The sequence below is a fragment of the Anticarsia gemmatalis genome, chromosome Z, assembly GCF_050436995.1.
Source record: "Anticarsia gemmatalis isolate Benzon Research Colony breed Stoneville strain chromosome Z, ilAntGemm2 primary, whole genome shotgun sequence".
NCBI lineage: Eukaryota > Metazoa > Arthropoda > Insecta > Lepidoptera > Erebidae > Anticarsia > Anticarsia gemmatalis.
In genome coordinates, this window is record NC_134776.1 from 15760257 (window position 1) to 15776797 (window position 16541).

General features: G+C 36.3%; 1 protein-coding gene across 27 annotated transcripts in view; it reads right to left on the minus strand.

The window, feature by feature from the left end:
• Window positions 1–13822, minus strand: part of LOC142986087 (uncharacterized) — a 39570-nt gene extending 25748 nt beyond the window's left edge. For 16 of the 27 annotated variants that reach the window (XM_076134310.1, XM_076134306.1, XM_076134312.1 and 13 more), the window contains exons 1-5: window positions 13545–13822; window positions 7067–7733; window positions 6439–6636; window positions 5930–6160; window positions 4181–4306 (exon numbers count right to left, since the gene is read on the minus strand). In XM_076134310.1, coding sequence (XP_075990425.1) covers window positions 4181–4306; window positions 5930–6160; window positions 6439–6636; window positions 7067–7733; window positions 13545–13579 — 1257 coding nt within the window. In that variant the 5' untranslated portion in view covers window positions 13580–13822. Of the gene's footprint in view, window positions 1–4180; window positions 4307–5929; window positions 6161–6438; window positions 6637–7066; window positions 7734–8279; window positions 8315–13544 lie in introns of those variants that run through there. The other 11 variants (XM_076134323.1, XM_076134322.1, XM_076134324.1 and 8 more) reach the window with 2 other exon arrangements.
• Window positions 13823–16541: the final 2719 nt, after the last annotated feature.

A 16541-nucleotide genomic window follows, 5' to 3' on the forward strand; every position in this document is an offset into this window, starting at 1 on the left:
ATCTATACTAATATTATAAAGCTGAAGAGTTTGTTTGTTTGTTTGTTTGTTTGTTTTAACGCGCTAATCTCGGGAACTACTGGTCCGATTTGAAAAATTCTTTCAGTGTTAGATAGCCCATTTATCGAGGAAGGCTATAGGCTATATATCATCACGCTACGACCAATAGGAGCAGAGTAACAGGGAAAAATGTTACAAAAACGGGGAAAATTTTGACCCATTCTCTCTTATGTGACGCAAGCGAAGTTGCGCAGGTCAGCTAGTTTAGTAAATAAAACCAGTAAGAACCAGTATGTTCAATACGACATTCAAGCTACAAAAAATGTAGCTCAATAAAAAGTGGCCCACACGCGTAAAGTCGTCGTCCTAGGTTGAATCTTGAGGGTTCCACGGTGAGTAAGCACGATTAAGCACAACAATGTGACGACGACTGCCTATTATTGTGAGGGAAACGTTGAGGAGGACCGCATTTAGTCCCCTAACCCATCCCCTAGCCTTTATCCTCCCCCTGTACTTACCAATGTCTCATTTCACTCAATTATTGTCGAGTGCAGTGACTTTAATTAAAGTCTTTTGTTCACAAAACGCGACATGAAACTTATGAAACATTAGTACCTAATTTTTGTAATGGAAATCCCTGTCCAAAGTGCGTCAATTCAAAGTGATGACGTGATTATTTTTTTCGAATGCAGTGAATTAAATTGTTTGCATCTTTATAATGCAAGGGTTCATTCATATGAATTTTTATCTTACGCCAACAACAATGGATATTATCATTTATCCCTATGTATCAGCGAATTTATAAAGAACAATGTTCAGAACGTTCTGGTTAATGGTGATTTTTTTTATTATTTATTCATTCAAAATTAAAATTCGTTTCTCCATGCCCTATATGCAGGTTGATTAAACAGTGTTTACGAAATACTCGAAAATATGTTTTGAATTTTAAAACGTGTTTGTTTGGCCGACATTTGCGGAGTTTATACTCGTGTTAACTGTTTCGTAATGTATCCCATAGTACATATGCTGGCGCTTATAGAAAAGGTAGATTTTTACAAAGCAATCTTTCAATTTTTCTAAAAAAACATACAACTTTTGTAGAAGATATAACTTTTGTAGAACTACGCCTGCACATGACGTAATGCAATATAATTCACAAATAAGCAATTTGCGACTACAAACTGGAAATTCGTATCGTAAAACTCGAGTGGAAACAAAAAACGCCCTCAGCCACCTTTTGGCTAACGATAACTAATGACAGCTCGCGTGTCTGTACCTTTTATGCTACATCATGTTCGAAACGCATACAAATGCACTGTTTACGGTAAACTAGAATATGTTAAGCCATTTTCTTGTCTTCATAGGTATTTTTTGTAATTTGGTAGATTAACCTTTAAATTTAATATTCATGTTCAAGTTAGCTCAGTGATTAACCTTTGATTACTGTAAACGCCCTAGGTATTAATTTCTTTATGAGTTAGCCTATACGACATAAACGACGGAATATTTTTTACAATGTTGCAAAAAACTACAATAATAAGATTAATTAATTAGAATTAAAATAGGTTGGAACTAAAAAACTGCACCGAGTGACCACCCATGGCGTATTTTGTATTAAGAAGTTTATACTCATGCCGTAACAATTTAGCGAACTACGTCATAATAAAAAACAAAGGAATGTGACAATGTGTAAGTGCGAGCGAGAAACTCCGATAAAATGACATGACTTAGTTCGCACGTTTGAAATGCCCCGAGTTAGTCTTGATTATTCAATTCAAATCAGCCGTTTCGACGGCTAAACAGAAGAAATGTACACTTTTTCGATTCTATAATTATAGGGATATTAACGATTTAATTCGAGCAGACACTATCACTGATAAAATAGTATGTTAGGTTAGAAAACATGTTAATAACTTAACATTTCATAACATAATGATGAGTTTTCTTCTAATAGATATTAGATAAGGTACAATTATATGTGCGTTCCGGTTCTTACACGCCAGTTAGGATGGCTACACACTGTGACGTGAGCAGCTTAAATAACATGTTTAGTTCTTACGCTAGTGCACCTACGGGCTTAGACCACCGTGCGTAGAAACCTTGAGTGCGCTTTATATTAGTACAAATTGCTACTCATTATAGAATAACTATAGTGGTTTGTTGTTTAGTATTATAAATTACAATTCGTGTGCATTGTACAGCTAGGTAAAACTAATATGTATATAGTTTTTTTTAGTTTTATAAGTTAGTGGTTCTTAATGTTAAATAGATAATTTGTATACATATGCAGTGTCCGTTTTTACTAAAAAATTAAAAACAAAAATCGCGCAATTTTCTTACGCAACTATTCCACTGATACACGCATAGATAAGACCACGCTTTTGCCCTTAACGGGTTAGGCAGAGGTTGAAAAACGCCACATGCTACGCTCCCTACGAACCAATTCAAATCTAAACCTTTTCTATTCCATTATCAACTAAACTAACTACCATAATAATCACTTTTAAGTCTATTTTAACACCAATAAGTCCCCAAATATTACAAAAATGCCATGAAGATACACATTTCGCGTGGTACACAACGCAAAGACTACTTATACGTGCGGTGCGAGATTGCAAACGACGCGTCGGGAGAAGCCGTCAAAATTATACGTTTGAATAACGCAGCTACCAACAATTATGTTATTAGTAAAAGACGCCATGTATGCTCGTGGCGATAATCATTTCAAATCATAAACGAATAAATACTCGATTATAACGAGTTATGTCTGAGTTTTGTAAATTAGTTACTACCCGTAAATTTTTCCGCGTGAAAAGATTTACTGGTGCAAAAATACCATGGGTTAATCCAGGTTACAAGCTTTTAGAGTACCGAATTTTATTAAAATCTGTTCAGAAATTTTGGCGTTATTTATCTAAGTATTATAAATAAAAATGAATCTTCAAAATGTACGTACGCGTAGAATTTTTAAACAACCACACAAAATTGGATATATTTTTTGATGTGTTTGTAATTAACGAGACTGTATAGGATTGCCAGAATTCAAATTCCAACAAAAGGCATTAACGGAATAAAATCATAGAACGCTAGTTTAGATATAAATATAATCCGAAATATTACACGATATTTGTGAGGAGTACTTATATAGCAAGGGGAATTTGAAGCCACCGATTTAAAAAAATCCATAACGATTTACTACGGGAATTCCTTCGAAGCAGACGACGTTTGGCGTAATTACAGTTATCAATAAACGAACACGTGTCATTTTCTACCACTTATTTGACGGCTGACGGTGGACAGTACAATATCGTAACTTTACACAGCGATGCCGGCGCGGTTTACTTTCATTTCATTGTTTTATGTGAAACTCGTATACAACTAGATGCACAGTAATATAACAATCTCTGACGTTCCGCTTTAAGTAGTAATTATTCTAAATGCATATAACAATGGTCCGAAAAAGACGTGGCAAGAATGGTAGATTTAAAATAGGGATTATGTCTCAGTCCCCAAGTTTTAATGTCGGGAGGAGCTTTAAAAGGGTTTGAGACGAACTAATCTTAGTAGCAAGACCTTTTTCATGGGCTTTTGCGCGTGCGCATAGCACTTAAATGGAATTACGCTCGCTGCCTTATTTATTTTTAAGATAAACTGAGTGTACGCTATTTGTGAATCTTGTACTTTCCCTTTTAGGCTTCCCTTTTTCCGACGTTTACGTTAGCCGGCCGAAGACATATAAACTATGTTCTAAGGGAGGTACAACAACGCTTATGTGCACGGCATTTTTTTCTATGGAATACGCAAGCGACTATGCCATTATCTAAGTTTTGAGTCCAATTCAGCCTAGCAGAACCTTTAAACGGCGGATATGGAATAACGGCCGGAGATTATTTAAGCAATATGTAACTGTCTGTCTTACTAATAAAAGTCGCTCTGATTAGTTATTGTCAACAGTTTTCAAAATTAACTGAAAGTGACAAAACACTGCATTACTAATCAGAGCTTACACCACGTTTATTAGTAATCCCCGATTTCTGAGGTACATTTAGCGTTAGTTTATCTATTCAATAGCGTTAAAACTCATATGAATAAAAACGCTATTAAATAGGTAAACTACCGCTAAATGTACTCAGAAACCGGGGGTAAGAGAAAAAGAGTGTAATATTGTTATTAAACTTACTTGTTGTGGTTTGATCTCCCCGCTCATGCCGCTCTTCTGATTTTTGTCGAACAGCAAGTTGACGTTGCTCTGAGGCGACGCCAGGAAGCTGAGGTTTATCTCGCCGAAGCCAGGGACGTTGAACTGCTGTACCAACAATACGACCATGTTAATATAACAATACATTATAAACTTTCGCGTGGGAATCGAACATTATGATAGGGGTTTTTACCGGCTTGTATTAGCGTTCAGAGTGTTTTTTTTAGTTCGGTCTTGTGATTTGCGGTGTTAGTTTACAAATATCGTGATCTGTACCAGTTAGTAAGAGAGAGACATTACTAAACATAACCTAGTTAAGAAAAGCAAAACTTTATCAAGCATAGCAGTATGAGAAGATTTTCCAGTAACGCACCGAATTTTCGAACGGATTTCGTAACTCATGCTCTCATTGCAGTCATGTTTTCTGCTTTCATTACCCTTTCGTATGCTTAGTAGCAGATCTGATCCATGTACGCTAATTGCTAGGAAGCAGATCTGCACGATTCCCGGCGAAAAAAATACTCTGCGGCTCAATATATCCCGCGCGTAGACATTCAATCGGGGGACATCGTTCCGCATAATTACGATAGGTTAAGAAAACATATTATTTGCATTTAGATGAAGACATTAAGTTATTTTTTTCCACACAATAACAAGCAGAATTATACATTTTATGTAATAAACAAACCTACCTAATAATATACCCATTTGTAAAATACAAATTACTATAAAAGACGTTAATAAAAATATCAATATTAATACCAGTGCATTGAGAAACGCTGCAATAACTGGGTACAATTCTATTATAAACTAAAGTCACGAGATTCACATATGAATGGAAACAATTTCTTAAAGACAGTCATAATGCCGTACAACGATTGTAAATAATTTAATAACGTGCCTCGACAAGTAATGGAACAGGGGCGTTGTGAGAAAAACGACGTATTTTTAAAAGAAACCTTTGTATTCTGCCTTTTGAAAGGTTTGTATAGACGGTATTGATTGGCGAGGACACTTTTACTTTGGTTCAGCATATGGTCTTAAGGTACTAGTAGCGTACATCGACGCCATGCTGCGTGTTTATAAAGAATGCAATCCTTGGTAGTTGGTGTGGATTATTATATCAAACTAGCTGACCCGGCAAACGTTGTTGTGCCATAAAAATTTAAAATAAAATAGTGTCACTTAGGGTTATGAAAAATAGATGTTGGCCGAATCTCAGTCACTTAATATGCTCACAAAATTTCATGAGAATCGGTCAAGCCGTTTCGGAGGAGTACGGCAACGAAAACTGTGACGCGAGAATTTTATGTATTAGGTGCAGCGCAGACGGCACACTTTTTGTGTGCGATCGAGTCTGCAGAATATCATGATAGACATTTAAAAAGAAAAATGTGGGATGAAATGCGCTGTATTGTTTATTCCGCTCTTGTTTGGACATGTATGAGTCTAAAGAAAAAACAAAATACGGTAAGTTTAAGTTTTTAATAGACTTTACCACATTAGTACACAGACTCGATCGCACAAAAAGTGTGCCGTCTGCGCTGGACCTTAGATTTTAAGCAAATTACAGATACCTATTTTTTTTTTGTATGACATTGCTTTTCAAAGAAGGATAGACATTGTAAGCTGACCAATATTTATCTTAAAGAAAGGAAGATGTCACTTGTTTTCGATCCTTATTTTAAATGACTGCATTTAATGAAAGCTATATAACAAAAGTATGCCAACCTGTAAGAACTTTTGCTGTTGATTTTCAGGTTGTTGAGTAACCTGCAAGAGCTCAGGCTTTTGTTGTTGCTGCTGTTGCTGCTGCTGCTGCTGTTGTTGTTGTTGCTGCTGCTGTTGTTGTTGTTGTTGTTGCTGTTGTTGTTGTTGTTGTTGCTGCTGCTGCTGTTGCTGCACTTGCTGCTGCTGTTGCTGCTGCTGCTGCTGTTGTTGTTGCTGGAATTGCTTTTGCAGCTAGAACAAAAATACATATGTGTTAATGAAATGGAAATATAATGCCTTTCTTAATTTCAAGCCATGGAGGACATTTTTTGTTACCAAAATGCAATAATGGCAATAACAATAATCCATAAAGGTCACAAATGACTTATTTATTAGTTATTATTTTGCTAATGACAACTTTAAATATGTGTGGTATTTTACAAACTTCATAATAATAATTATGCATTACATCTTTTTATGAATATGTATAAAATTACTAAACCAAAAATAAAGAAACTTTAATATCTTACCAATTCCTGCTGGTCTTGTTGGTTCTTAATGTGTTGTTGCACAGCTTGTTGGTTTTGTCGCTGCAATGCCTGCTGGATTGCCTGCTGCTGCAGCTGTAATTGCTGTTGTTGTAGTTGATGCAGCTGTTGTTGCTGCAGTTGTTGTTGCTGTTGTTGTAGCTGCTGGTGCTGCTGTTGCTGGATTATTTGTTGTTGTATCTGGGAATAACGTATTTTAGATTAATATGATGTGAAAAATGTATTAAAATCTCTAATGATTGTATAACTTACGGCATTTAATCTGAAACTTAAACCTATAAAACAGTTTTTTGTTATATACAAACTGGTTTAAAACTATAAACATATTTGTAAAAATAATGCCTTTAATGTGTATATCTAGAGAAATACTGTACTTTAACAGGACACACTAATTGACATAGAATACAAAGTGGTAATAAGGATAATCACATTAATTATGTCAATAACTAGTACTATGTACTTGCAATAACTTTTCACAGTAAAATTATTACCTGTGGTTTATAATAATTAGCAATTTGTTGCAACTACAGATTGTAAAATAAAAAAGCACCAACTGACTGTGCATAGGTGTAAACACTATAGTAAAATACCATTAAATAACATAATTTACCTGCAACTTATCATCTTCCTCTTTCTGATTCCTATACCTATACTCTTCCTGTTGGCTGTGGTTGTCTGGCTCAGACTTTGGCTGTTTTAGTTCAGGCAGTCGCCTCGGATTGTTCTGTTTATCTAATGCCAATAGCGTATTCGCCGCTTCGTATTTATCTTCGAAAGTTATCCCTGCTTTCTCAGCAAGAGTCTCCAAGTACTGTAGAGGTCTCTTTGCCGGTTTTATCTGCCCCTTCCCTTTATCCCCCTGACTGCTTCCAGGTGACTGCTTTGGAACAGTTTTAGTTATAGTTATACTGTTTTTATTGCAGTCATCTTTTTTGTCGTTTTTGGGCTCTAAAGTGAAATAATTTTTGTGGTAATTGTCCTTATCCTTCTCCCCGTTTAAATTACAGTTCTCTATGAGAGTTATAGTGGTGGAGTTGGCGACTTTTATTGTCTTGTCTTTGGGGTCTTCTTTAGCTTGCGCAGGTTGGCCCAGGCCATGCGTGGGAGACAGCAGCTGCTGTGCTGGGACATGCTGTGTTACAGGAACATTGACATTTGGCACATCAGACGTGTGATGGGACTTCTCTACAGGTTTCACGAGCTGCTGTTGAAAGCTCGGACTCTGTGGTTCCTTCTCCTGATCTTTCTTCTTTTGTATATTGTCTAGGATTTCAGACCTGCAAACAAGGAATAGTTACATCATATAACTGTTGCTAACAGTCTCTATGGAATATTTAACTTTGTTAGTAAGACATTGTTAACAGAAACAAAAGTTTACCACACAAGCAAAACATAGCAGGGATTTTAAAATAGAATAAGAACTTTTCGATTGTGGTTAGGCCTTTATTTAGTATCTATGGTATCGAGGCCTAGTCTTATATAATTTGTAACACAGTCCTTCCATGTCAAATTATTCCAAAAGTGTATTCTTATCGAAACCCGTCGCGGTTGCACTTATTTGATTTCAGTTTTTAACTACACGGAATGAAATAGTAGAATATATATATATACTTATGAACGTGTTAAACCTTAAGTAATGATCACAACTACATCTGCCCGCAAATGAACCTAATAATCTACGACAATACTTTGTATTGAAGTTTATTCTACAAATGCAAGGTGTTTGGGTGAGAACTTATACAAGTAATCACGGAATGTTGTAATATTTCTAGGGCTTTTACATATCGTAATTGTCGATTAATTTGTCATAGTATATAACTTACGTAGCAAGTGTAATCACCATTGAAAACAATAATAGCAACAACTCACTATCACAATTTTGACTTTCGAGCCTATCTGCTTTAATGTCATTACTGTCAATAATGTCAACGACTGACAATATTTTGTCAAATTATACGATAGCAATAATAAAACGCAACTGCCAGAGCTTGCTTATAAAAACGTATTATTATAAAAAAAAAAAACTACACAGGTAGGCCGGACATTCTACCTCTTTGGACAAGACTGATTGTTATTATTATTTAATCTAGTATACAACGACTTTTCTACATATTAACTATTGTAGCTAGTTCATGGTAAGTAACTGTTGATCAGCGCCGTACCTATCCTGCATCCCAGCTCCTTAATGAACGCTATTATGCTCATGGGTATACTAATATACTTGTAATAAACCTACGAGTATTGGAGAGCCGGACTTGTTAATTTAATATCATTGTCTTACAAGAGAGGTTAATGACAAAAGCTTTGTTAAAGCGACCTCTAATCACGAGGATCCGTTCGAGTCTGAAGTCTCGAGTCGGGCTGTGTTTGATGGACTACATCGTTTCAAGGAGCTTGATAACATCCCAGATATATGACAATCGCCCCTATTACATAGGGCTTACAACGTCAACTACTAAAAGCAGGTGTATTTCATATACCTTGCATAAAATCTTACACATACTACATAGCTAGCAGCTACAATATCTCAGGCATGTTGTTATAAATAAAAGAAAATGTAGCCAGAATGTACAGTCCCAATCAAACACAGAAGTTTTTACTCATATTCGTAGTAATTGGATAAACATAGAACTTTTTAGCCAACCGTTATTACCGGTGGCTCGATTTGCGGTTTCGTATGGCACCAACTAAACTAGTAGGCGGTACACTCATAAATCAAAATCAATCAAATAAATTGCATTGACATTTAGATAACATTATTCGCTCTTTGTGGCGAAAGATCAGAACGTAAATTTGACAACGGGCAAAGCTACCGAAGTCTTGTTTTAAATAGATGATTGTTTCATAAAACAAACAGTAGCCTATAGATTTAAACAATATAGCTTAAGTTAAGCTCCTATTATTAAGGCCTCATGACGGTAAAAGTAATAGTCGGCTGCGATTAGGTAGGTATTGATGAAAAGCTGACGATCAGCTCACGTAGATATTTAGGAAATTACTTGATTCTCAGAAGAGTTACCTTAAGCCCTCATATTTTAGGGACTATATAGTGATCCAGAAACTTATTTCATCAGCTTTCTGGTTACGCTATGTGTCAATACATTTCTGTGATCGCAACAGGTAGGTAGGGACAAGGTGAGTAAAATAACAGAGCTTGGAGTAACATAAGCCAATTAGGATAACTGTCATATTATTATTTGTATGTTGGATTTGATTGGCGAAGTCATTTTCTAAAATATCGTACCCGGTTAAGCAAACGGCGAAATGTGGGTGCAACGTGCAACCAACATACCCCATGTTGGTTGCACCCACATTTCGCCGTTAAAAGTTTTAATCTCATATGGGGAGGCCCATTTTTAATATTTTTTGGGATTTAAAAGCCTTTAATAGTATAGGTATTAATTAACCTTTAATACAGGTCGATAACGCTGACTGAATATTTTGACGGGGAAGTAGTTAATATTCCTATTATTTCTCCGGGAAAAATGTAGGGCTTCGTGAAGTCCACTGCAATCATTCCTATGGCCGTTCATTGTATGCATGATGGTGGTCATGGTGGAACCCTTGGACGTTAGCGTACTTTTTGTTAACAACGAATACAATCTCTATTGTAGTTCGTGTCATTTCAAAGAAATAAAATAAGCAATCTCATATCGACACCACAGTCTACAGATATTTCGTCAAAATATTTTTTTTTTTTTACTTTTTTGGAGTTTGGGTGTTTTCCTATTTTGCGTCATCATTTTTTGTTTGCTAACAAAACAGCTAGTTATAATAAAAACAAAATCTAGTGATCAGCCGGTCTGCATATCTAACGGCAGAAGCAACTTTTCCAAGGATATCAAAAATTAATCAGAGCTATAAATGTTATTCGTCCATCTATTTGATACGTCTATAAGTAAAGTAATTAACAACATTGTTTGGATCGAGCATATTATTTAGGTCCATCTCTCCCATACGTCCGGAAGAGACCAGTTGGGACTTGGATGACGTATGCGCTATAAATAAGGATAGGCCTTTTTGGGGACTCAAGGCTCAAGAAAGTGAAGACCAGAACGGGCTTAAAATCGTCGAAAAATCTTTCGGTTCGAACAAAAAGCTTTTTCTCGGATCCGGGTATCAAATATAGCGAGATTAACCTTACTTATTATATTTTCTCCCACCGAATTAGTGCAAACAATGGTCGAAGCCACCGAAAAGACTTTGGACCTACTCTCAAGTTCCTGTTAAAATTTTGACGATAATCTTTAAAAGATCACGATAAGACCTGTTGCCTTATCGAAAAAGACCGATTCACAACAAAGCTGAGGGTTTCAGGTAACTAATAGTGAATATTTACGGGAGTCGAAAAGGAATGGAGGAATAATACATCTCGGACCAACATCCTACCTTAATGAGCATTTTATTTCTTTAGAAAAAATACTATTTCTATGAATATCTACCTTGACATTAGCGATAATACATCAACGACAGATTACCGTTTATCGTACATATGCTTACTATACTATCTTGGACATCAATTTGATAAATAAACACGTTTGGCAATTTATTTACAGACAACATGCTGATAGGTATTGGATAAATGGCGCCAAAGAAACATTGCCTCATTTTCTGTTTTCGGAGGGTTTAATTTTTTTCGTCATTAAGGGGTGAGGCGCTTATTAACAAAGGTGGGTGTGTGTGAGTAACTCCGTACTTCGTGGGGAAGCTTACAGATGTGAAAAATATCGTTGCCAAAGGGTTTTGGAGTACACGCAAAATTTCGCAATAATAACTAAAGCAGCTTACATTTAAAATAACTTAAAGAACAGAAGACCGTCTGATCGTTGAAATGAAAGATTGGAGGCTGCTTTCTTGATATAAAAGTTAGGTGGGATCGAAAACCCCATGTAACATGATTATGGGGAGTACATACTTGATGCAAAAACCACCCTGAGCAATGAACCGTACAGATTCCAGATGGTTAGGTACCCAGCTATTTAAAATGCTGTTAACTTGTACTTTGTCGTAGGGTATGTGCAGTGTTAACATGAATCAGCCATAATAGCAAATTTCTAAGAACCTGGCAATGACGATTACGCTATTCCATTTACATCGTGACAAAGAAGGTAAACTAGAAAACCACGACTGATTGCCGTAAACTACATAGCCAACGGAAGGGGCAGTGGGCTGACCCTACGTGAATGATTGAATCATAAACTAATAATAACGTAGGTATCTTATGATAAATGTCTAATGAATTATTTATGCAACAGAGTAACGAAGCTATAAGCTAACTTATATCTTAATTTGCATGATACTTTCAACGGCAGATAATGCTCAAGTCATGTTAATACGTAATTTATTATTAGCAATAGATATTTATAGACGGATAGATACAAGATCGCGGGATGTTTGACGATAGTGCCTATTTAGGTCTACTTACAGCATTTTTTTAGGAATATTGTTGACTAAATAAATCGTCTTCATTTTCTTTTCAAAGTAAAGAGTAATGAATCCTCTTAAAATAAACATAACAGCGTATCATAAAGCTTTAATTGTAAAACACCTGTATCAAGAGCGTCTAATTCGCAAGTTTTGTCCTAGTAGGTGAGTTTTGCTAATTATCGACTTCGTAGCTTGTAAAACTTAACGGATTTCAAGGCAATTATATCGAATGGCATAACAGTCACATAAAACCTCCTGGCTCCGGTTTATCCACACAACTTTGTAGTTGTTGGGAATCGCCGCCACCGCGGTACCGGTCTCTAGTTACAAATACCATGAACTTTTATATCATAGTGTGCGTGTAATTTTACTTCACGTAATCAATTATTTAAATAATCATAGAATTCGTATGTCGTGAGAAGAACATAAAAAAATCATTCATCTATCTAGCAAGTTTACCGTGAAATCTAAAATTTGTTAACACCCATTCTACGAGAAGTAACCACCTAAAAAGTTATCTTATGTTCATAAAGACTGATAGTGATATTATGCCTGATTTAGAGATACGTGCATTAAATAAAAGGGTGACAGATCTAATATTATATCTAAGTCCGCTGATTTACCTACATACACCTAGGTAGGTACCGAATTTGCTTTTAGCCAGCCTAATTTGCTTTTAGCCCATATGATGTCATCCAAATAGTCATTTTCGAAATATTTATATTACGTGTGCTGAGGATCTACATAACTCAAAAAAGACTGCGCTACTTTGTAAAAGATATTTGACGAAGTTTGGTCCTAAACAAAGTTTTCTAGCCGGCATAAAAGTTTGTGCAACTAGCAGAAACGGTCTCTGTAGCCTTGTATGAAGTATTTGTGGGCAGATCAGACTGTGCATTATAATATTATTCAAACAACAAAGTTTAACAAATCTGTTAATAGTTGGTAGCCCACACAGTACAAAATGCACGATTAGATAAATTTTGTTATTATTGACAACAGCCATGCCACGTGTTTCTTTCAAATTACTTACCACCAGTGCTACAGCTATAAAGCTATACACCTATTTAAGGGACAGACACCTAAATAAAAACGGTCCGTCTGGAATAATTTCACAAGGGGAAGCAAAAAATAATGAAAACGTGCGAGCGAGAGAGCGTTATGCGAACGCGTGTGGCATGATAAAGAAAGAGATCATAAAAGCCCACTAGGGGAGTTGGAGCGCGAACCGGTTCTGCATGTGCGCAGACAGACGGCGCCCTCCCCCCCTCGGCTATCGACCCTCGAGTGCGAGGGCCTCACAATGTCGGCATTTCCCCGAAGCGTTGCAATAATAATAACTACCAAATTCCTACATAAGATCCACTACTAAATTCTAAACCACTCTTTAAATTCATCAAAACATGTTTATCGATCAATATTGACAAATTTTACAATTGTACATCAGTTGACAATAGATGGCACGAGTGGTACCCTTTCTCCTCCACTAGAGTTGTACGCGTAACGAGCCGGACTCAACTTTATTCGCAAGTAGGTATTGGCACAATTTATAGCTCCACTTCTTAATTCGCTGCGATGGCGAGATCTCCTTCTATAGCCACACACGACGCACTCACCCACACCAGATCGCAATCATAAATTAAATAAATAACATAAAATACCTTTTGGTGTAAAAACCATAAGAACAACGTTCCATCGTTTCAAAATAAAAGGTTAACTGAAACGTAAGCGCCGTCCCATGCGGCAATGATTAAAAGAAAAAACAAACGAAAAGGTGAGGATCGAGACATTCGCACGGGTGAAAGTAAACACAACACTTATTATCGACGAAAACGACATACAAACACACTTTATCGATAGTCCGGTGCCCGTGTCATTGTAACAATAACCTTCTTTTCGAATGGCGAGACACGACTGCGACTGTGTAATGTGCGCGCGCTACCGGCGCGCCGCACCCATTCCCCGCACCACCCCGCGCCCCACCCCTGAGTCGCCCTTGCGGCCCCGCACTGCAACGCTCTCTATCACCCGTCGCCAATGGTACGCCCGCTGCGAATCGCGCTTCCTGATTGGTCGGTTCGTTTTACGGCCGTTCCACAAACAAAACCGGTTGCCAAGAACGGCTCGAAAGGGCGCGAGGGACGAAATTAGATTTCGCGCGATTATTATTATTGCCACTCGTGCTCTCTCTCTATCGTACAGGAAACCATGATCGAGATAGAGCAAGAAAAATACTAGCCCGTCATTTCACCCCACCTTTTTGTCCTTTCACAAAGTTTGTAGATACCTAGGCGCATGGTGCCTATTGATGTATGAACTTAGCTTATTATAATGTAGGTACTAATTGCAATGCCTACAATGTTTTGTGTGAATACCTACATTCCTTCATTGCTCATGCATCAACATTTTTTATGATTTGCAGAAGTTTGCTTAATTAAGTTACTATCTACATATTCGTTAGGTGTGTCAAAATTCAAAGTTTAAAAAAAAACAAATTCAAACGTAACCGAAATACAAATAATTAGGTATTTTACTACAAAAAATATATTTGTCCCTTCTGAGTTCAACTACTCAATAGGCATTGTATACAAAATAGGGAGAAAGCTTAACATAACAATAGCCAACGCAGCATGGTATGGTTAGGGGGCTTCAGTTTATAACCCCAAGGGCTTCCCCAGGCTTCCCCACACTTTAATCACACCGGTTGTGTTCGACACCGAGTAGGTAAAGCACCTTTTGATACATACAGGAAATTATATTATTTCTTTTTAAGCATACTATGTAGTTCCGCCATATTTAAAAATCTCGTACCTACCTATAAAATGTGTAAGGGAATAAATTAACTGGGATGATGTAATAAATTCGCTTATAATTTGGATAGCTATAAAAAAGGAAATTAGATTGTCATTTACGTTAAAAGTTATTCATAAAAATCGCTAAGGGTACCTCAAAATACCCCATGGACGCAGCAAAAGGAAGGATAACCAAGAAAAAATAACACGTTCGGGTGTCATTCTTAAAGCAATACAAGAATCTACAATATTATATTGAAAAAATGTATTTTAATGCATTTGTAATTAAAATATTTTTAGATTTTCATTTTATGAATTTATAAAGCCAGCATAAGAGAAAATAAGCATCAAGAAAAACGTCTTTGACTTTAACGCCATCTATTACCTAAACTCTCTAAGCCTTACACAACGACGACATCTATGGGCAAAACAGTGAACCAACGAACCTCATTAAATATTTTTTTTTAATATTGCGGTTGAAAAACTTTGAATTCAAACTTTCATTTGCCTTAAATAAAAAAAATACCCGGTGACAGTTGTAAATTAGACCCTATTTACACGACACACAAAGCACAGTTGATGCTGATTGTTGCAGTTTGTTGCTATTATATAGTATGCAACAGGTAATAAACTTGGACGGTGTAAATGGGCCTTTATAGATGATTTGAGTATTCAAGGAGCACTGGGTTAGAAATTAATAACTGCCAATTTGGAACTGTAAAAGTACTTAAGTAATTGTAGTAGCCCAGTTAAATAGATTTTAAATCTGTATTTATTTCTCGTTTCTTTATAAAGTAAATAACAACTCAGTCAGAACTTAAATTGTAAAGATCATTTTTGTTCAACTGTAAATAAAATAAGATATAACTACATACAGGAGAGTCGACAGATGCACATTGTCGCTCTCGTTTGTCCACCATACTAAATTTTACTCTACTAACACTGTTCTATAAATATCGACTTTATTTCAAAAGACATAAGGTACAAAATGTTTATACAGAAGGCTCCAACTGAGGACATTAATTATTCTCGCTTGGGGTGCCGGGGGGCGTCACCAAAAACCCTCTATAAATTACAAGATTCTTTCCAAATGGCGCCGTATCAAATATATGTGTGTATATGTTTAACATAATGGCTGATCCGATTGCAAGGATTCCTGTGGTCAGGTTTGTATATGACCAATAGCCGTCAGCTTGGTGATCATTTAGAACAATTCCAATTAATATCTACTTGTGATCACAAAATGTAAGGAAGATGTATTTTGGTACATTGTATTTTTTTTTATATGGCAAAGAAAATTGTGGTGAATATTTTTGTAATTCCCGAAACTATTAAAAAGTTCATCTCCACTATTATCATCACCGAGGAACACCAGACATTATGCTTTTCTCAAATCCCAAGTTGCACCACAAAAGAAGATTTCTGGCCTTCTGCATAATAAGCTCATACTAATTTTACTAAGATTCGAATCTACATCCCTTTAAACATAGCCACCACATCGACCACATCGTTACGTGCCCTCATAGAATTCGACAGGGTGAACGTTTCATCTGATAACATGTATGTTTGTGTCTCAACTAACCGTCTTCCCTCTCTTTCTACCCATCATGGAACATTACAAAATGTTTTCGTAGATATTTGACGCGGCAAGTATTTACTCCAGCAGTCTTAGTATAACAACATAGTTCCTAAACCGAAGTGTTGAATACTTCAACATCTTAATGAAGTTATTACGTTGAAAATTCTGTAAGAAACTCGGTGCAAAACTATGCAATATTGACAATATGTCTAAGAATTTGTTCGCGGAATTCGGTATTATCGTGAATGCCGTGCAGGAAGCGTATTCTCCCTTCTTTTCCACAATAC